The following is a 22,500-nucleotide window of genomic DNA, read 5'->3' as shown; positions in this document are numbered from 1 at the left end:
ATCACGCTGCAGCCTAGCGGCAGTGGGTGGGGTTGTGGAAAGAAGAAAACACTGGAAACAAACCGGTTACTATTTTGTATTTTCGTATTTCTCTTTTTTTGTCACGACAGATTTCTCTGTGTGAAATTCGGGGTGGTCTCCACAGAGAGAACGTGTCGCTACAATGAGAGTGGCACCCCCTTTTTGTATTTTTTTCCTGCGTGCAGTTATATTTATTTTTCCTATCGAAGTGGATATTTCTACGGAATTTTGCCAGGAACAACCCTTTTGTTGCCGTGGGTTCTTTTATGTGCGCTGAGTGCATGCTGCACACGGGACCTCGGTTCATCGTCTCATCCGAATGACTAGCGTCCAGACCACCACTTAAGGTCTAGTGGAGGGGAAAGAAAATATCGGCGGCTAAGCCGAGATTTGAACCAGCGCGCTCAGATTCTTTCCATTCCTTGGCGGACGCGTTACGACTTAGCCATCACTCCACATTCTACCGCTTTGCAAGCTGATATGGAGGCGTGTCTCTTGTTGTTCGCCACAGGTCTGACGGCAGCTGGCGGTACAGTGGAAGGCCCTCTGAGTAGAGACATGAGCGTTCGGCACCTGTACGTGACAGAGAGGTTCTACAGGTTGACCGCCACGGCCAGAGACAGCTACTTCTCCCTGGTGAAACAGATCAAGTTCGACATCACTACTCAGGATTGCAACCCTCCTGAAGTAAGAAGATAGAGGAGAGAAGCGGGGGGAGGGGGCTGCTCATACTCACAATTATTGTTGTACAGTCAGGCCTCTGATGGAAAACGTTGTGTACAGCAAGGTAACGTTACATGTTTACGTTTTTGTGACTGATTATTACATAGGTGGGGGAGGGGGAAGAGACAGAGAGAGAGAGAGAGGGAGAGAGAGAGAGATCGTAAATCGAAATTCGAAATCGAATCTTTTTTTATCGAGGAAAAGGGAGTAAGCACTCATTGGCATATTTTCATCCTACCCTCGTAACGAAAATCTGTGAATTAGTCTGGGGAATACAAGAAAACAAAAAAGTATGCGCAATAATACAAAACGAGAGAAAGAGAAGGGTCACTCGGTGTGTGTGTGTGTGTGTGGGTGTGTGTGTGTGTGTGTGTGTGTGTGTGTGTGTGTGTGAAAACTAGACAATTATGTATTACGATTATCCCAGCGTCAACTGATATTATAGTAGTTAGATTCCACCACTCAAGAATGTGTGTGTGTGTGTGTGTGTGTGTGTGTGTGTGTGTGTGTGTGTGTGTGTTCGTTCGTTCTTTTGTTTACCGCCAAATAGTGATTTTAGACGAAATTCTATCCACTTCCCCCAACCCCCCATGCCTTATGCTATCAGTATTTTTCCTGTTCCCCTATCCTTACTTTGCATTACAAAGAAAAGAAATAACATAAAGCTAACCAATCAACCAGTAACATTACAACAGAGCGCCAATGGGGCTTCTTATTAGCCTTTGAACCATTTCAAACATAATTTGATCGTCATATGAAAAGTTTCCAATGGAAACAGATAGAACTGCAGATTTTGTAAATGAATGAGGTAAAAATGTTTTCAGTTGTTCACATTCATAGATGATGTGCATTGAGGCAATGGTTTTAAGTCACTTGAGAAGTAAATCTGGATTTTCTTTGTTGTTTTTTTTTTTTAATTGGCATCCAATCGTAGTCTGTGTATTTGACAGGTCAGCCTTCTTAAACTGCAATGTCCTGTTGTTTTAGAAGTAAATATACGACCGATTTCTCGCGAGCTATAGTAAGCATTATTTGTAAGAGGATCAGACCCCAGTTTATTGACATGGATCCGTAAGGTTTTCTCCAACAATCTTATAATGGAAACGGAAGGGGTGTGTGTGTGTGTGTGTGTGTGTGTGTGTTTGTGTGTGTGTGAAAAAACAAATGAAAGAGATCGTAACACACACACACACACACACACACACACACACATACACACATATATATATATATATATATATATATGAAAAAAGTTTATCAATAACTTATACCATGTCATAAAGCTGCCAAAACAACAACCAACAACTGTTGAGGTTTGTGCTTATTCCGCAGCCTACAGATCTGGAACTGAATCTCAAACCGTGCACCTTCCTGAACGACCTTAACGAAGAGTCGGTGCAAGAAAGTAAACTGTCTGGCCCATTTGCTGTCGTTGTTATTGTTGTAATGCTGTATCAACTGAAGCAATCTGTTGTGGGCTTTGGAAAGAATTGCTAGGTTTGACCTCAGGTGTGTAGCTCAACGTCACAGGGTACTCCCCATCTCCTCTTCACCAATGTGTGTCATTTTGTCGACACTTTTTGACAGATTCTGATGAAAGATGTCATTAATGTTTAGCAAATATAAGGAAAAATAGTAGCTTTGGATTGTCAAGTGACACTGACCTAAATATCGCTGATTGGACAAGGACCGATTTGCACTGATTTACTTCACCGGCTCATGCCAGTGGACCTTGGTGAGACGTAAATGTGTGTTACTCTTCAACAACTTTTGTCAAGTATGACGACCATTCTATATGTGTGGTTTCACACAGGCCTCTTTATGATGAATACTGTTTGTTTTGGGTTGGGTTTTTTTTCTCTCTGCCTTCTTCTTCGTTCGTGATCTGCAACTCGCACGAGTGGCCTTTTACATGTATGACTGTTTGTACCCCGCCATGTAGCCAGCCATACTCCGTTTTCGAGGATTCTCTCTTCCTAAAATACAGTAACTGTAAAACATGTATATATTACCCTTTTCTTTTTTTTTTAATCAGGTAAAGATCACGTTTGCCTGTGGGGACCTCAGAAAGCCCTGTGTGATCACGAGAAACAGGCACATCTTCCACGAAGCCATCCCAGTGACTGACTGCGTCGTGTCTCAGGACAACCTGAAGAACTGGACAGTGGAGACTGTGGACGAGGCCTGGGGCAACGTCAGTGCAGTCGAAACCTTCTTTGTTGCACGTGCAGCCAGTTAAATTGATTGGCTGGATGGTTGGTTGATTGGCTGGTTGGTTGGTCGCCCATTATGATGACTTGCACGGGTTGTCACTCGTTTTTTTCCCCTTTTTGTTGTCTCTTGGTGACTGGTTGATTTGTCGGTTGATTTACATGATGGTTGGTTGGTTGGATGTGGGGGGTGTGGTGGGTGTGTATGCATTTTGATTGAAATCGCGTTGATACTGGTTTGTTTGCATTGCTATACTAAAAAACAAAATTAAGTACGTGGGAGGCAGGAGTGATGCTGGGTATATCAGGATAATGAAAACTTTGGCTAGAATAAATCATTGTGATTCGATATTTCATTTTAGAAAGATTTGCCTCACCAGTTGCAGATCAGCCCATACACCTGTTTATTGCGTTTCCCACCCACCCCCACTACTCAGATTTCAGTAGAAAGAATTTACAAACCGTTTTGGGCATAATGTTCAGTTTGCGTGCACATGGTCATGCGTACTGAGGCGCGGACGCGCGGGTGTATGGTGGCAGAATGATTAAGATGCATATCTGCCAATTGAGTGTCCGTTGGGGTCTGGTTTTGAATCCCGCTCTCGCACTCTCTCCCAGGAAAATCAAACCGAACTTGTAGTCATTCGGATGAGACGATAACCGAGGTCCCGTGTGCAGCATGCACTTTGCGCACTTAAAAAGAACCCGTGGCAACATAAATGTTGTCCTCTGGCAAAATTCTGAAGTGACATCCACTCTGATAAGTACACACATACATAATATTATGTATACACTCATGGCCGGACTAAACGCGTTTAGTTATGCTGCTGGTCGGGGATCTGTCTTGCTGCTGTGGTATAGCGTATATGGATTTGTCCGAACGCCGTAACACTTCCTTGAGAAACTGAAACTGAAACTCTGTGTGTGTGTATTTGTGGTGGTGGTGGTGGTGGTGGTGGTGTGTGTGTGTGTGTGTGTGTGTGTGTGTGCAGTCTATTGGCTTGTATGCCTGCCTTCATGTGTTTTTGTCAGTCCGTCTGTTTTCCTGTGTGTGTGTTTGTGGGTGTGGGTGAAAACCCATAACATCTTGATTTGCCTTAACTGATCTGCCTTGAGTTTGGCAGTTTATTAACATTTCAGTAATTTCCCATTAAAGCCACACACACACACACACACAAAAAACAAACAAACAAAAAGGTTACACACCTTTACAAATCTTTTTGGCATATATTTTCTTCACATTGTAGTGGTCTTTTATTTTCAAATCTGTACCCGTGAGGAAAAGAGAGTGGCTGACCGTATCTCTCCCAGCCCAGACTCCCGTGGGTTACAGCGGAGATTAGAAAAGAGAGATAAACCACTTGCAGAAATTGCTGAAGCCAGGGAGCCTGCGCCGCGAGACGCATTCATTATTCATGAGCTGCCTTTGCCCCGCCCAAACTAAGGGAAAGCGTCAGTCGAACGCAGTCTCCTGAGTGATTTTATAATTTGGATTACACCTTTTTTCCCTTTTCTGTTTGCTTCATCCCACGCAGATGTCAAACTCAATTTTGTTGTGAATAACAATCCTAAATATTTATATGTATTGGTTACTTTTATTTCCCTATCACCACAGCACCATTTTACACGAGTCGAAAGATGATCTCCATTGCGGAAAACTATAATATTGGTCTTATCGAGATTCACTGTTTGTTGTAGTCTGTCTGTTTCTTGCTTAAGGGCATTTAACTGATTTTGTAACCCTATGGGTGTGTCAGACAAGAGAACAACATCATCAGCAAATAGCATTAAGAGCAAATCTGTTGCGCCAGGTATCATTTGTATTCCATGTCTCCCCTTCTTTGATAACTCCACTGCCAATTCACCGATGAAAAAGGAAAACAGCTGTGAGCTTAGCATACAACCTTGTTTAACCCCTCTTGGACACTGAAAAAAGTCTGAATAAATACCTTTGTCACGAACACATACAAGTACAGAATCGTAGATGCTTTTAACAGCCATGTAAAACTCCCGAGAGAGAGAGACAGAGACAGAGACTTAGAGAGAGAGAAAGAGCACAATACAACGGTCTGCTCGGGCAACATGAAGCGTTCGTATATATATGAATTATATATATGATTATGTACATATAGATAGATTTAGATTTACATACTGATAGATCTATATGAAATTATGTATGTATGTATGTATGTATGTATGTATGTATGTATGTACAGACAGATGTTAGAAGAGAGAGAGAGCTGAATATGTGTTTTATGTTTTGATATATATATATATATTTTTTTTTGTTGTTGTTGTTGTTGTTGTTGTTGTTGAAGAAATGGTGATGTAAACCAGAAAGTGTGAAGAAAAAGTAGCGTTATGAAAACGCAGTTCAATAATTTACAACTGTCTCTCTCATGTGCAACATTGCGCTGGGGGGGCGGGTGGGGGGGGGGAGTTGGTGGTGGGGGGAGCTGCTTTATTTTCTTTTTATATTATCTACATTCAAGCAGATGCAAACGTGCTAAAAACCAAGCAAAAATGAATCGGTTTTCATTGTATACAGCGAATCTTACTACACGTGGGAAATTCCAGGCATAACTTAACTTTCGCTTTACTGCAGCTGAACCGTCAGAACCGACTAGTTTCCTTCAGGTGGGGAAGGAGAGGGTGATTTACCCCCACCCTTCCGCACTGCGTGTGTGCCCCAAAACGGCTTCAGCACTGTTATGAAGGGGCCTGCCGCGAGTGGTTTATCTCTCTTTTCTAATCTCCGGTTACAGGTGTGTGGTCCCCTTTACAGGTGACTGGCAGAGTGGATCTTCAAGCCCTCGGCGTGAACACGACTGTCACACAGCTGAGCCTGAGGCCCAGGACCCTCGAGGTCGGCCTGTACAGGCTGACCTTCAGCATGGCCATGCGGACGGAAAACCCTCAGGCTCTGTTCCTGTCCACAGATCACAGGTTGTTGCTGTTGTGTGTGGGGGGGAGAGGGGAGGTTGGGGGCGGGGAGGTGAAATGGCTATGCGGGCGCTGTAGCAGAGTGGTTTGCGTGTCAGATTTTCGTCCGAAAGAGAGCATCGGGACTGTGTTGCACGGGCGATCTTAGCAGAGCTGAGTTTGCTCAGTGTTAAGAATTTTTCACTCAAAAGTTATTGAGACACACAGACGGACGTGCTCATAGACACACACACACACGCTCGCGCCCACGCATACACACACACACACACACACACACACACACACACACACACACACAATTGACTCACCGCTGTTGGTTTTCCAGCTATCTGCAGGTGAGGGTGTCGGATCTGGTGGGGCTGATGGAGAAAGGGGGCACTGCAGAGATCGTCCGGGGACTGGCCACTGGCTACTTGAGGCTCGAACCTCTGACGCACTCCTACGACCCGGACGTCAGCGCATCATCGGCAGGCCCGCAGGCAGTCAGTCCGAGTCTCATCACGCTTGTGTTTTGTCGTGTTGTGTGGCGTTGTGTTGTGCTGCATTGTATTGCATTGCATTGTATTCGTTGCATTGTATTGTATTGTATTACTTTTTGTCACATCAGATTTCTTAGAGTGGAATTCGGGCTGCTCTTCCCCGTGGGGAGATCGTACGGTCACTGTGAAATGCCACCCTTTTTACTGTCTGAAAGTGTATTTCCTTTACCATCTGTATCGCAGTAGAATTCTTCTACAGCGTTTGGAAGAGACGACCTTTTGTGTTACCGTGGGTTCGTTTACATGCTCTGAGCGCATGCTGCAAACGGAACCACTGTTTTTCGTCATATCCGAAAGAACAGCACCCAAAGTGTAGTGGGGGAGGGTGGGGGAGAATAAAAATTCCCGTCCGTATATGGGAATCGAACCCAAGGGCACTCGCTTTCTAGTCGTATTTATTACCACTAGGCCACCAGTGCTCCGCTGGGGGCTTCACGTGTCTCCCAGCAGATGTATGGTGCTGCAGTTTTTTGTTTTGTTTTTTCTAATGAATTCATCAGCGTAGTTTTCGTTTGGAGTGACTGGCTTAGGCATTTTCAACAGTTCATTAATCATTTGCAAGATTTTTGATTGGTGAGCAAATTATTCGCATAATTGTGTGAAAGAAATCGGGCAAAAGATTGAAAGGCAATCAGACAAATAAATGGACTGGCGGATGAATGGTTGCATGGGTGGGTGTATGGATTGATGGGGGGAGGGGGATGGATGATGAAGAGATGGACAGACGGAAAGACGGACAAGACAGATAGACAAATAGGCACACATACGCACACGCACGCCCTCTCCACACAAACACACACGCCCTCCCAGCCACCCCCAACCACCGCACAGCCCTACTCGCCACCGCACCCAGAAAACCCTGTTGAACACACTAACTCCCGCAGGGCCTCTCCATCAAAAGCTGGTCATGCGAAAACGTGAGCGACGCAGAACCCAACGTGTGCCCAGACCTGTTAGCGAGGGCCAAAGTGGGCCCCGGTGTGCTTCTGTCCTACCCTATCTTTCCGTCCATGGTGGGCCAGGCCTACCGCATTGGGGCCGTCGTCGTGGCCAAAGACGGCCGCTCCGCCGACGCCTTTGTGCAAGTGCACATCCAGTCCGGGGATCCCGCGCAAGTTGCTATCATGTATGTCCTCGGTTTTTGTGTTTATGCTTTGTTGTTGTTTTTTCTTCTTTTTTTTTCGATCTCGTTATTTGTGGTTAATTACGTGATTACCTGAAATCCCCCCTCCCACCCTGCCCCCTACTTTTATTTTTACTTACTCATTGCTTTTCGAGCGTGTTGCATTCACTGAATGTTTCAGTCTTGGGGAATGTGTAGTGGTGCGCAAGGATGAGTGTATGAACAACATCGCAACAATTCCATGTACTATATGTTAGGGTTTTTTTTCAATAATGGTGCAATAAAATTGCCTTATCTAGTAGTAGTAGTAGTAGTAGTAGTAGTAGTAGTAGTAGTAGTAGTAGTAGTAGTAGTAGCAGCAGCAGCAGCAGCAGCAGCAGCAGCAGCAGCAGTAGCGATAGTTCGTTCTGCTAAGCTCTTAAATTCTAATCATCGATTTATGATAATTCATATTTATAAAATCATAATTCATAAGTTAAGCAACGAGTCCATTTAGAAGTTGCTTCAAACCCAGAAAACGTGTTGAATATTTAGTGTGCCAAATTTCAGCTCGATCGGATACGATTTGTGGGCGTGAATTTTATTTGATGGCGCCATGGCACACAGGCAGAGAGACAGACAGTCAGACAAGCATACGAAACGAATCTTTTATGCTTCTCCCGCTCATGCAGGAAAGGTGTGATAGAGATTTGCAATCGCTTTCCCAACAGATGCTCGAGCGGAAGTGTGTGTTACCAGCGGATGGACGGGTACCTGGTCATAGTATCGGAGAGACTGAGTCTGCTGGCCGAGTGCCAGAACTGTGCCCCCGAGGAAGTGCTGCAGCACAGGTGGAACATCTCGGTCGAGGATGGCCGTTTCCCTAACGGCTGGAGGCCGCTCCAGCAGATCGAAGTGGCACACAACAGAACGCTAGGTGACGACGCTTTATCAAATTTCAGATAACTGTGCCGTTGACTAGGACCAAGAGGGTGTATTTTGTAAAGCATAGGTTGTGCGTATGTCTGGGTAACATTTGCATATTTCATGTTACTTGATATTTTATGTTCATATTTTTAGTCTTGTGCTAGTGGTAACGCTATCAGTTCTGCCTACGTTTAGAACCATTTCTCCCGCCATGGAGGTTGTCTTCCCCACCGGATTCTTCGTCTGTCAGTCGGATTACGGGGAAAATGCTGTCAGTGGATTTTCAGGAACTGTTATGAAAGTGCCATCTTGAGCCATAGACCAAGGGATTAGCTTTCGGTGGTGGTTAATTTTTTAAGGATTCTCTACCGTTTGGAGAAAAAAAATATCAACATTACAATCGGCTTGATATATCAAGAAAAAGTGGATATATTTTATGGATTTGAATGGGATGTTGTGGAGCGATAGGTCACAGAATAGGAGCCAGTACGGCTTTGGTGGCGCTTCATGATTTGGATTCATGCTTTCCTTGAGGAAATGTTTACCGTTGGAATATTAGGAGGGATATGGTATGCGTCAGTATTTTGCATGATATCATAAAAAGGCATAAACAAACGTGATTTCCTTTTTTCTGTTTTGGGAATGGCAAGCAGTATCTTAATGATTAGTTGTAACTTATTGTTCGGGACCTTGTACTATCATCGAATAAAAAACGAAGATGAGCAAATTTGTTAGTTTTTCGGCTCTGTGGAGCTGTTACTTAGTTCGCACAATGACTTGCGAACATGAACCACACTGACTGACTTTTCATCATGGAATGACTGACAAAATATATCGCTTGTTTCATCTTTTCCAAGGTCTCAGTTCAAAGGAGCTCTCCATACTGCCGACACTGTTCATGGCCTACCCAAACCACAAGACATACAGGGTGGAGTGTAACATCTCTAGACCAAACAGAGAATTCGGGTGGGCAGTCACCCGGATTATGATCAATGACCCTCCCAAAGGAGGGGAGTGCACCATTGAGCCCAAGGTACATAATTATACACACGTGTATGTAGACGTTCGTGTTCGCGTGCGTGTACAAACGCAGACACAAATACACATACAAACACACACACACACACACACACACACACACACACACACACAACCCCCCCCCCCCCCACACACACACACACCATTGTGTCATTGTATTGCCTGAGCGGGAAGCCACCGAAGATTGACGATAGAACAGTGACAAGTCGATCGACTCTTTTCCATTGGCATTATAATTGTAGTTATGGTAAGCTAGCATTTTTTAAATAAGAGAGGGAATGTTGAAAAAAATTGGGCATTATACAAAAATTCACATCTTTAAAGAAATCATTTTTAAAGTGCATTGATTGTACTAACCCACGATGAAAATGCATGGACGTATTCCACTGGGAAGTGAGGGAAGGAGCGGGTTTGAATATTTCAATACTGTCACCCCACTTTTAGGGTGTGTCAGAAGTAGGGGCTTTTTTCCTTTGTTGTTGTGGTTGTTGTCTGTTTTTTTGTTTGTTAAAATAATCAATTATTTTTCTCACAGAAAATGCACGTGACCACGGAGAAACTGTTTCGCATTCGTTGCAAGAACTGGACGGACGACATGGGCATAGCAGAATTCGTTTTTTTCTGTGAGTATCTGTGTGTGTCTGTCTCTGTCTTTATCTCTGTCTTTCTGTCTGACTGTCTGTCTTTCTGTGTGTCTCTGAATCTGCTGTCTGTCAATCTGTCTGTCTTTCTATCTGTCTGTCTGCTGTCTGTCTGTCTGTCTCTCTCACTTTTTCTTTCTCCCTTCTCTCCTTTTATCACATTCATGTCTTGGTTTCATAAACTGTGCTTACAAAATTACACAGGAGAGGCAAGGCCTTCAAGACTCACTTGTGATAAATTAAGTCCCCTAGCATTAATTACAGAGTAATTTCCCTTTTTTACTATCTGCACCAAAACGTTTGCAAAATAAATAAAAATTCCATGCTTAGGAAAAGAAGTTCCTGTTTGAACAAAAAATGATAATAATGACTCCTCTAGTTGTTGTGTCAGAATAAGAGGTCAAAGTGCCAAGTTTAGAGAATACAAAAAATATAAATATAACAGTAAATGCAGTTTGCATATAATTAGGCTTCTTTTTATATTTTTTTGGTGCCCATCCCAGAGGTGCAATATTGTTTTAAACAAGTTGACTGGAAAGAACTGAATTTTTCCTATTTTGATGCCAAAATTGGTGTCAACTGACAAAGTATTTGCAGAGAAAATGTCAATGTTAAAGTTTACCACGGACACACAGACACACGGACACACACACACACACACACACACACACACACACACACACAGACAACCGAACACCGGGTTAAAACATAGACTCACTTTATTTACACAAGTGAGTCAAAAATTGAAATATCTCGTCCTCCGTCTGTTCCCCTCTTATTTCTCTCATCCTTTTCTCTCCCTCCATCCCTCCCTCCCTTCCTCCGTCCTCTCTGTTCCTCTCCCCCCACCCCTCCCTCTCTCCTTTTCTTTTCCCTCTCATTACTTCCCTCCTTCACGTTTCAACCCACACCCACACCCCACCAGCCTACGTCGACGCCCAGAGGTCCATGGTACAGATCACGTCGGTGCGTGCGGACGGGCGGAAGAAAGCGGGAGTGGAGGTGAACGTGTCGGTGTCTGAGGGAGCCCGCTGGCTGTGCTACAGGAACACCGTGCTGGCCGCCATCCATGATACCCTGGGCGCCCAGAGGATCGTGAAGGTCGGAACGGTGCAGGTAAGGGGGGAGGGGGGTCGATGGAGGTAGGAGAGGAGAGGAGCGTCGTTGTCGTCATTAACACCCTTGACTGACTGCTGCATCTTGGTGACGTTATTTCGACGTTTCTCAGTTGATAGTGTTGCTCATTAAAAGTCCCAGCCGACCGCACAGACCTGTACAAGTACCATGCAGCCCAGTGTAGATGCTTCGTTCCGGGCTGGGTCTTATTTATATTTTTTTCATTTATAGTATTATGTAGTTGTTAATTTGTTTGGTAATATCATTTATAGTATTTTTGATAGAATGTAATCTCCACTCCCTCAGTCTTCCAGGAAGGATTTTAGGCCCCATGAACAACATACTGCGCTTAGCTGTAGCTGGAAAGAACCTGTACGGTGATAAAAGAATAATCATCACCTCAAGAAAATGTGAAGTCCCGGTTTGATACACAACTCCTTGAGCGCGTATTTAATTTTATTCTATTTATTTATCTGTTTATTTATTCATTTATTTACTTGTTTGTTTATCGTTCATTTATCTATTTATTTATTTTGTTCTAAAGGTAGATAGAGACAGACAAAGCCGAGATCAAACGCATTTAGAACGTCCGAAGTCAACGTTGTGTGACTGCGTTGTGATTTTACGTTTCTCCGATTCCTGGCTTTCGTCGTCAAGGTAGGGAATATGTGGAAGGGGATGGGAGGGGCTGGAGGTGTGGTCGGATTACCAGGATGTGTTCTCAAGACTTTTTTTAGTTAGTCGGTTTGATCACAAAAAATGAAACAGTACTTTTGTTGTGTTCGAACGGCTCGGGAGTTGGTTTGTCCACAAAAGTGAAACGGCAGTTGTGAGTCCTTTTATTTTTTCTTTGCCGCCCATATATGGTTTAGCTGGCAGGGTTAACCATCTCAGAGTTACTTTTTTAGGGGTGGGGGGTGGGGACGGGGGTGCGCGGGGAGGGGGGAGGGGTGGCGACGTCATGTCTTTTCTTCTCTCAAAACACTGTGAAGAGTCATTGGAGCGCCTCGCAAACAACTGTTCTCCAGATGTCTCCGGGCCCAGCCGGTGTGTGTCAAGGCCGTCGTTTTATTTTTCCTAAGTCTTGGTGTGTCTAATAACCGGCTGCACCCACACCACCAGAACAACAGCATGCAAAGATGGGCAGCGGTAATGCATGGTTTATTACCGATGTAACATCCCAATCGTCCACCCCCTCACCCCTTCCGTAGATTCCCCGGGGGACATTTCAGTTTACTGGACCGTCCGGGATCCTGAAAAGTCACCCGTGGAACACTCTGGGACATCCCTCCCATGCTGTTTCGGTTCCCTTCTGACTTAAGAGAAAAAAGTCAAAATTCAGTCTTTGGTTTGCCTTTCAATTAAAAGAGGAACAAAATGGCAAACGTGAGCATTTATGAGAGATTTTTTTCACACCTCAACCCTAGCACAATTTTCGAAGGTTGAAAGTTAAACATGTCTTGTCTTGAATTCTCTTATACATGACTTGTCTTGAGATTTTCTTTTCTTTTTCTTTTCTTTATTTCTTTTGCGTTCGACAGCTACACAGTCAGGGTCGAAGTCCGAGGGATGCCACTAACTCGGACGTCCGGTGAAGATCGGCTGCCGTCCCCCAGAGCTTGGTGTTGAGGTCAGCACCCCCAGGCCAGGACTGCTGCCGCATCTTCTCATACAGGGGGCAGTCTTGGAGAATATGGGATGGGGTCTGGTCAGCCTGGCCGCAATCACATAGGGATGTGGCTGCCACTCCAGTCCTCTTCAGGTGTGCTCGGAGGCCGCAGTGTCCTGTGCGAAGGCGGTAGATGGTAGTCTGGTGTCTCCTCTCCAGTGTCCTGATGGGATCCTGGTGTGCCAGGTAGACTTCGTTCAGGGTGACCCAGCCTCTTTGGAATCTGCTGCGGAGGAGAGTTCTTGCTTCCTCATATGTGGCAGGAACGGTTGGCTGTGTGAGCTGGTTCCTTCCTTAGCAAGGTGGTCTGCACGCTCGTTGCCTGGGAGGCCTACATGTGCAGGCACCCACTGGAGGGTTGATGGGGCTGTTTGGGTAAGGGTTGTGAGGGAGGCCTTGAGGGACTGGATCAGTGGACCAGGATCAGGGGAGTCAAGGGCCTGGAGCGTGGACATGAAGTCAGTGAAGATAGAGATGCTGCCAAGGGGCTTTTCACAGGAGAGGAATTCTGCTGCTGTTTTAATGGCCTTTTCTTTTTCGCTTTGTGTGTGTGTGTGTGTGTGTGTGTGTGTGTGTGTGTGTGTGTGTGTGTGTGTGTGTGTGCGTGTTTCACCTCAGGGCTGGGTGGGGGAAAGGAAACATTGTATACTTACGCATCTCAATTTTCTGGTGAAATTAGATTTTCGTTTAATTTCGTTTCGGTTCTGTCCATCCATCCATTCATCCAGTCAGCCTTCCTTCTTTCGTTCTTCGCTCACACTTTTAAGTCGACTTGCAGGTGCTCCCAATCAGTGTGGAGAAAATCGTGAACACGATTGACACGATGCGCAAGACCCTGAGCACGCTATCCGAGGAGGGGGTGCTGGTGAAGACAGTGGAGACGGTGACCGGAGCGTCCGGCATGCTCAACTCATATCGTCAGTGTTTGATTACTTTAGTCAATGCGAGCCGTGTTGTTGTTGTTGTTTTGTTGTTATTGTGGTGGTGGCGGTGGTGGTGGTGGTGGTGGTGGTGGTGTGTGTGTGTGTGTGTGTGTGTGTGTGTGTGTGTGTGTGTGTGTGCGTTGAGTTGTACTGTGCTTTGCTGTCGGACAGTGCACTTTTTGTGCTGCTCTCTCTCTCTCTCTGTCTGTCTCAGTCTCTCTGTCTCTGACTCTCTGTCTCCCTGTCTCTCTATCTCTCCCTGTCTCTCTCTCTCTCTCTCTCTCTCTCTCTCTGTGTGTGTGTGTGTGTGTGTGTGTGTGTGTGTGTGTGTGTGTGTGTGTGTGTGTGTGTGTGTGCTTCTCTCTATGTCTGTTCATACCACTTTCTTCCTCACCCCTTTTCTTTTCCAGTTTAATCTGATTTTTCGTTTTAATTAGAAACTAAAATCATCTCCTCGTCCGAACAGATGATATATTAACCATGCAAGCGCTGAGCCAGTCTTTGCAACGTCAGTTTCCTTTTCCTTTTCTCATCTTTACAGAAGCATGAATGTTGTTAAGAGTCACTAAGCCAAGTGATCTGCAGCGCGCTTTAGTTTGCTGAGTGTTGAGAATTTTCCGTAGTCTATGGAAATGGCGTTCACAAAGGGAAATTCTAGGAAGGCATCATGGCAGAATGAGTAGAGCGTTGGACGTCTGGTCCAGTGATCACCAGTGATCATGGTCCGAGACCCTGTTTCAACAAGGTGTTGCGTTCTTGGGAAAGGCATTTTACTCCTCACTCCATTCACCTGAATTCGGCCGGGGAAGGTTAAAACGACGGCAAGAGAGGATTAGGCCCCGCTTTCTGATGCCGAGCCCTAGACACAGTGGATATGAATTCACATCCCCGATGGCTGTGAAAACCTATGGGGCATTTAACCTTTAACCTAGGGAAAAGTCTTAGCGCTGAATATAACCTAGCGCTGCAAAGATCGCTCATGCAACAACTCATGGTGTTTATGTGGCAGGGTACCAGACTACAAACACACGCATGGTGTCTAAATATGCCGCCGGTCTGGGACCGTATTACTCGTACACCTCTGAAGTGGGTATACATTATCTTGCTGTGTGTCCTTGTTTGTGCGTGTGTCTGTCCCTCGTACTGATTCGTTAATCGTTTCGATCCAAGAGTTAAAACATGAACCCCGTTAGTGTAGCAATCGTGTGTAGCAACTGCAGCAACAGCAGCAGCAGTTATTATGCAGTAAGCAACACTGGCAGACGATCATGTTAGTAAAGCAGTTATTTAGTGCTTTACTTATAGTTACCTGGTTATTATTTCATTTTGTTTATACAGTGTACTCCCCATGCACCCACTTTTGCGAAGACTGAAAATGATTCGGATTGTGTAGGCAAGTTGCGTCTTAAATAACGTGTTGGTAAATACTTATGATGATACTTGGAGGAGGAGAGTGGAGAGATTGTGATGCAAAAGACCTGATTTTCTCTGTTTCTCGGGGACAGACTGAACTGGGCTGTGACCTGGAGAAACCCCATGCTGACACTGGAGCAGGTGATCAGACAACTGAGGTACAGTCAGTGTAGTTGTTGGGAGACTCTGTCACCCATTTCTTAGTCTCACGAGGACATGCTTTTGCACACGCACACGCAAACATGCACGCGCACCGACACACACACACGCGTGCAAACACGCACATACATACCGATGAAGGGGTGGGGGGGTGCGGGGGAGGGGAGGGTTTAAAAAACAAGTCATGGCCTTCTCTGACTATCTTAGTAATGGTTTCAATTTCTTAAGTTTCATTGTCATTTCTTTCATTCCTTTTCCATTTGTTTGCCGACGGTGAAATATAATTATAAATATTTGTAAAAGGAGACCTGTGAGCACATTTTATAACCGCTCTGTGATTTCTCCCCCAACTTTTTTTTCCAAACAGGACCCGTCATCTCCAGATTCCAGTGAAAGTGGTGCAGCCAGAGACGCCTTGGCAAAATACGAAGAAGAACGAGACACCAGAGCAAAGGTGGGGTTAAAAAAAAGTATAAAGTCCTGCTCGCAACGCAATAGTTCTGTAGCTCCATGGACAAAGAAATGTTCAGAATCTTACATTTCAGTGGACGGTTCCCATCTTGTGAGTGAGCACCTTGGCATTATAGTAAGAGTACTTTAGGACCACAGTTTGATTTGTCCAGTATCGTCTGAGGCCTATTTTTGACTTGTCTAAACAAAGTGTGCCTGTAATAACCTGGCGTTGGGTTGCCTGTGTGTGTGTGTGTGTGTGTGTGTGTGTGTATGTATGATACATCAAAATAACATGATTTAAATGGTGTTATCACTTAGAATGCTGTGATCAATGTATCACAATATAAAAATATAAAGTTTAAATATCAATTTTGGATGCTTGTGTTCACATGTGTTTTGGCCCTGTGGAAAGTCTTCTTGTTTCCGAGCTTAACACACGTGGTTCAATCCTGCTCCAGTACCTTTTTTTCAAGCTTAATGATATTTAATCCAGAACACATCAAAACGTTAAAAAAGTCAGATAACTGCTACCCAGCCCACTCAGCCCCCTTTGTTTTTTTTATTCTATTTCATTGTTGTTGTTGTTTTTACAGCAGATGTGGTGAAGCGTGTATCAGTCAGTCCGCACGTTTAACAACCACTTGAAACTGATTCTGAAACCGTCTATGACTTTTATGAGAAAGAGAAACGTTCACCACCGGAAGTCATTCCCTTATGAATTTATATATGACTGTTTAACTGTCCTGGTGTAGCATGCACGAGTGTGTGTTTGTGTACGCGACTGATCGTGTGAATCCGAATCAGTCATGTTTATTTGTCATGAAAACCACAGATAAAGATGTGTGTGTGTGTGTGTGTGCGTGCGCGCGCGCGCGCGCGTGCGTATGTGTGTATGTGTAAGCGCGTGTGTTTGTGTGAATTTAAAGTTGGTAGGCTTTATTACATTCCAAGAGAATTGCGCAAAAGTGCAGTGTCCAAAAATGGACCCTGGAAAGAATTATATTCCTAAAACTTACCTTGACGGAACTCAGGGAGGGGAGTATGTTTGAAATGGAAAACTTAATTTGCAGTGTGACGTGGTTTTTATCCTTCTTGGTTGTGTGTGTGTGTGTGTGTGTGTGTGTGTGTGTGTGTGTGTGTGTGTGTGTGTGTGTGTGTGTGTGTGTGAAGACATTTTGTTGTTCGTTAAGAAGGTATATGTTTAGTTGACTTAGTGAATTTTTTATTGTTTATGGAATGCATATATTTCACTACTGTTTATCCTTCTTACATTTTGTTCATTATTGTGTGCGCATGGGTCTGTACGTGCGTGTGTGAATGCGCGTGTGTGTTTGTGCGCGATATATATTTGTGTGTGTATGTATATCTGTGTGTATCTCTGTGTGTGTCCGTGTCTGTGTCTGTGTGGCTCAGAACCGTACGCATTTTCTTCGCCTCATCGTGGGTCTGCCCAAGGAGACGATGTTGGGAAGAACTCAGATACTGTCGGCCATTTGTGAACTGACGCTCCACCCGGACGAGATCACAGGACACACCCAGGTATATTTGATTAGTGTGTACCGTGGAGTGAGGAATATGTCTTCGGTGTTTTCGCATGCCTGTTGGTTCTGTGTGTGTGTGTGTGTGTGTGTGTGTGTGTGTGTGTGTGTGTGTGTGTGTATGGCGCGATATGGACGTAATAGCGCGCGCGCGTGTGTGTGTGTACCGCCGCGGTCGGATGTGTGTGTGTGTGTGTGTGTGTGTGTGTGTGTGTGTATGGCGCGATATGGACGTAATAGCGCGCGCGCGTGTGTGTGTGTACCGCCGCGGTCGGATGTGTGTGTGTGTGTGTGTGTGTGTGTGTGTGTGTGCGTGCGTGCGTGCGTGTGTGTGTGTCTGTTTGTACCAGCGTGATCGTGTGTGTGTGTGCGTGCGTGCATGTGTGTGTGTACCAGCGTGATCGTGTGTGTGTGCGTGCATGCGTGTGTGTGTGTATGTGTGTGTGTATGTGACACATAAGATGTAGATAGCGTACTGGTTCCAAAATAAATCTCCCATCTCATCCATCTGTATCAGAGTTATGCTTGACGATCAGCGCTTTGTTTGTTGTTTTGGGGCAAAATTAAGCATTGTTATTGTCATTGGTATCAATAGTAGTAACATGAAACATAGTAGTAGACGTAGTACACGTAGTAGTATTAATAGTAGTACACTATCATCATCAATCAACAGCTAAGTGAGAGCTGTGTTATCAATGGTTTCTCCATTGCAATAGGAAATCATTTACAGCTTAGTCTTTTGTGAAGGACTATGACTCAACCTGGGAAGCAAAATAGTACTGGCTCTTAGTGCTGCAGCCTTGGGGGCTAGTTGGCCTTTGGGAACCATCCCAAAGCCAACTGTCCTAAAACCCTCTTGGCCGAGAGAGCGTGGATGCAACTTGGGCAAGACACTCTCCACTATAACCAAATTCTAGCCCAGACAATCGGAACAGCAGTTACCTCCTCTGCTGTCATAGTCGAATACGACTGACTGCCATAAAAGAAAATTATCATCATCGTCGTCGTCATCGTCATCATCATTCTTATTATTAGTAGTAGTGGCAGCAGTAGTCGGAGTAATCATTGATTAATAATGATAATAATAGTGTTGATGATGATAATAATAATGATAATAATAATTATTATTATTGTTATCATTATCATCATTGTTATTATCATTATCAATATCATTATCATCCTTATCATCCTCCTCCTCATCATTATTATTGTTATTGATGATGTTACAATTGTCATTATCATCATGATACAGCTGATGATCGCCAAGACTCTGGAGGAGTTTGCCAGCAGGCTGGACGACGGGGAAGAGGTTTCCCTGGAAGTGTGGGAGCAGCACTGGGGATACCTCCTGGCTGCCACGGCCTCTGTCATGGATGTAAGATCTGTATATCGCCTGTTCCAGAGTTGCCTGTTACAAACTTGGAGATCCCGATTCGCCTACTGCCAGTTCGGTTATGTTCACAGTTGCTGCGTGCGCGCGCCCGTGCGTGCGTGCGTGTGTGTGTGTGTGTGTGTGTGTGAGAGAGAGAGAGAGAGAGTGTGTGTGTGTGTGTTTAGAATGACAGCGAGAGAGAGAAAATAGGCGAAACTGGAATGCCGGATGTAGGCGACACAGGACAGTTAAACTCGCAAAAGGCCATTGACTTTTGCGGCACTATCAAACAGTAGGCGAAACGGCACTAGGTGGATCGGACCTACTCTATTTGTATCGCTGAATAAGAAAGAATATGTTTTGGAAAATATCGTACACCTGTGGTACTTTATTAAAGTGTGTGGAAGAATATGGATCGTGACATAAAATGCTTGCATATAATTGTCAGGTGTTGACAAACGCAGCCAATGTAATACGCAGACGTTTCGTCACATATGTCGTACTGGTTGTCCATCACTCAGCTGCGAAAAACGGAGGGAAAAGGGAGGAAAATATATACAGGGAGGAAAATATATATATCTTTTTATTCTTAACAAGAAAGAAAAGAAAGGTAATGAAGATATGTTTTTTTATACTGCAACCTCCTTTGTCAACAATGTTCTTGATCATTGCTCTGTTAAAGATTGAGGCTTTTTGTTTGCGAACACGTGTATAAGAAAATGTTCAAGAGATTAAAAACCAAAATATATTTTCCCTAGCCAATAATGTTATTTGCAACAACAAAAACAATTATGAAATATTGTATTTGTTCGATCGACTCGTTTGCTTGTGAAAATACGCATTAAGATATACACACGGAATTGAAAAAACAACAACCCAACTTTAGCCTACCTACATGCACATGCATGCGCGCGCTTACTCGTGTGTGCCTACATGACTCTGTGTGTATGTGTGTGTGTGTGTGTGTGTGTGTGTGCAACTTCAGGCGGCAGGCACGTCGGGCCTGACAGGTACGCTGACGGAGCTGGCCAAAGCAGGGGACAGTGACCAGTTCCAGGACTACCCTACGGACGTCAAAGCTGAGGACGATATCTGCTTCGAACTTGTCAGTAAGATCCATTTTCACTCGCGCTGGACACGTTACCTGCTCGTGGGTCAAGATCTAAAGGAAGGGTATTTAATCGTACTGTGGTATACCTTTCTAACAGGACTCATCCCCTCGAACATCACAACTTTCACCGAACCAATACTCATTCGGAGGGTGAAGACCCGAACTACGTGATCTTGACGCATTCAACCCTGCACCCGTGTGTTGCTAGGGCGTCCATATTCGTTCAGGAAAAACGGTTTCCTTCACATGCATAAACCGCAACCAAAGGGAACTAACTTCTACAGTATTTCCAGCTACATCCCTTCATGCCGACCAGTTTCAACATAAATTCTTCGTTTTACCTCTTCAATATAGCAGGGGAACCTGCCGAGGCTGTAAATCCCCCTGGGTTGAATGGGTTAAGGGCCTTGGCCAACATGCTAACTCCACTAAAAGTTCTTTTCTGAGGAGGGGAATTCCTGGTTTCTTCATTTGGCGAAGCACCGATCATGTATTCTGATGGTTGCGAGTTGTACCCAATAACAGGAAAAAAAACAACAACAAAAAAGCGTTCTTCATGCAGCTCTTTTTGCCTTTTTAAGGACGTTTGGTTTGTCACTGTGTGCTTTGTGGTTCCCTGTGTCCAAGCTGATTACAGGGGAAGCGCCAATGGTTTGATGTTGTGTCTTTGAAGCAGCAAAATTTATGCTGCTGTTTTCGTTGACAGTGCAAGTGACGTGAAAATCATTGTTATGTGTGCACTGTCAATGGGCACAGGGTCGGCACGGGTTGAACATAGCCCAATGTCACATGGTACTGTTAATGATTTTATTATTGATTAATTCGTCAGTCTTCTTCGTTGTCGTTGTTGCCGTGTCATGATAATCTGTTTGGCGAGGTTCAGAAATTTTCTGATAAACGGCTCATTGATTCAACCGCATTAGTTTTGTAAAAGGTGACCCCTAATGTATGCCTTATTAATTTGAATTATACTCGATTTACAAACGGCCATTGTGGTGTTAAAATATAAGACTGGTTGCATTGAAACAGACCCCTACAACCAAAACGGAAGAAGCCTGGATGAGGCTCTTGACACCCAGATACTGATGGCCAACTGCGTTCGGCAGCGTGGGGTTGTACGTAAACTGCTTTTACTCTGTCTGTCTGTCTGTCTGTCTGTCCAAGTCTTTCTCTCACTTTGTCTTGCTTTCTCTTTCTCTGGCCTCTGTTTTTTGACACTTGTGGAAACAAAGTGAGTCTGTGTTTTAACCCGGTGTTCGGTTCTCTGTGTGTGTGTGTGTGTGTGTGTGTGTGTGTGTGTGTGTGTGGTAAACTTTAACATTGCCATTTTCTCTGCAAATACTTTGTCAGTTGACACTAAATTTGGCATAAAAATAGGAAAAATTCAGTTCTTTCCAGTCATCTTGTTTAAAACAATATTGCACCTCTGGGATGGGCACACACAAAAAAAGTTTTTAAGCAAAATTATATGCAAACTGAATTTACTGTTATATTTATATTTTTTTTTATTCTCTAAACATGGCACTTTGATCTGATATTCTGACACAACAACAAGAGCAGTCATTTTTATCATTTTTTGTTCAAACAGGAACTTCTTTAGCTAAACATGGAAGTTATATTTTGCTTGGCTTTGGTGCTGATAGTAAAAAAAGGGAAATTAATCTGTAATTAATGCCTGGGGACTTAATTTGCTTTAAACTGATCTTTCTCATCTTAAACATTACATTTTGAAGCTTGGGTGTTTTACTCTCAGTGTACAGGGCTTTCACCATGTTCATTCGCCCAAGTGGTCTTTTTCGTAAAATACTAAAATTAATATGACGAGTGGACTTTATAGATCAACAAGGCTGAGGAATGAAGGTCATGGGCAAAAAACAATTGCGTACACATAGTTGTACATATTCAAAGCGCGTGCTCATATTCTTCGCGAACGACGCCATTTTGTTTCAAGTTGTTGACCTGCCCGTTCAATCCTATATTCAATCGACAATACACGATAACATGTGATGGAAAGTTGGAGAAGGAGACCGTTAAATATTTTATCAGAGAAAGATTTGTGAACACCTCGTCACTTACTGGATTATGCCCCAAACTGCCATAAAAATATCCACAGAATCAGTCGGAATTGACAGTTTAAAATAATAAACCATGTGAGTTATTAATACCCTTGAATTGATGAAACGTAAAAATTTCCAGTCTTGACTTTTCTCAAAATGAAATCCTTTTCACTTCATAAGACGTTTAGAAGTACTTGTACTTGGCTCTACGTGTTATTAGTTTAACAAAACACTCAATTTTCATATCAACTTTAAAACTATAGAACTAGAATGAACATAAAAGAGAAATTGAATCGACCGTGTCAACTGGGTGTAAGTAAACTTGTACATCTGTCTAGATCCAGAGAAAACGGCTAAATGTTGCAGTGTGATTGCGGCAATAGCCACGTCTCCTTTTCCGCGGACTTAAAAAGAATTTTTTATTGCCCTTAAAGATTTTTTGAATGCCCAAGATACACCAGAATAATATGATTTAAACAGCGTTCTCACTGCGAATACCGCAATCGATTTATCGCCCTTTAAAAAAGCATGTTTAAATCTTATAT

The 22,500-nt window shown here is 44.0% G+C and overlaps 1 protein-coding gene across 1 annotated transcript in view; it reads left to right on the top strand.

The window, feature by feature from the left end:
- LOC143280592 (uncharacterized) overlaps positions 1–22,500 on the top strand; it is a 49,060-nt gene that overhangs the window by 3,428 nt on the left and 23,132 nt on the right. The window contains exons 6-22 of the mRNA XM_076585339.1: positions 533–708; positions 2,780–2,938; positions 5,740–5,900; positions 6,223–6,379; positions 7,321–7,562; positions 8,270–8,475; positions 9,323–9,498; positions 10,039–10,126; positions 11,070–11,260; positions 13,708–13,846; positions 14,862–14,938; positions 15,358–15,423; positions 15,792–15,878; positions 17,291–17,416; positions 18,668–18,790; positions 19,773–19,896; positions 20,928–21,013. Coding sequence (XP_076441454.1) covers positions 533–708; positions 2,780–2,938; positions 5,740–5,900; positions 6,223–6,379; positions 7,321–7,562; positions 8,270–8,475; positions 9,323–9,498; positions 10,039–10,126; positions 11,070–11,260; positions 13,708–13,846; positions 14,862–14,938; positions 15,358–15,423; positions 15,792–15,878; positions 17,291–17,416; positions 18,668–18,790; positions 19,773–19,896; positions 20,928–21,013 — 2,384 coding nt within the window. The remainder of the gene's footprint in view (positions 1–532; positions 709–2,779; positions 2,939–5,739; positions 5,901–6,222; positions 6,380–7,320; positions 7,563–8,269; positions 8,476–9,322; positions 9,499–10,038; positions 10,127–11,069; positions 11,261–13,707; positions 13,847–14,861; positions 14,939–15,357; positions 15,424–15,791; positions 15,879–17,290; positions 17,417–18,667; positions 18,791–19,772; positions 19,897–20,927; positions 21,014–22,500) is intronic.

Source organism: Babylonia areolata, chromosome 1 (assembly GCF_041734735.1).
Source record: "Babylonia areolata isolate BAREFJ2019XMU chromosome 1, ASM4173473v1, whole genome shotgun sequence".
NCBI lineage: Eukaryota > Metazoa > Mollusca > Gastropoda > Neogastropoda > Buccinidae > Babylonia > Babylonia areolata.
Note: the sequence above shows the minus strand (reverse complement) of the source record. Positions and strands in the feature narration are given on the sequence as shown.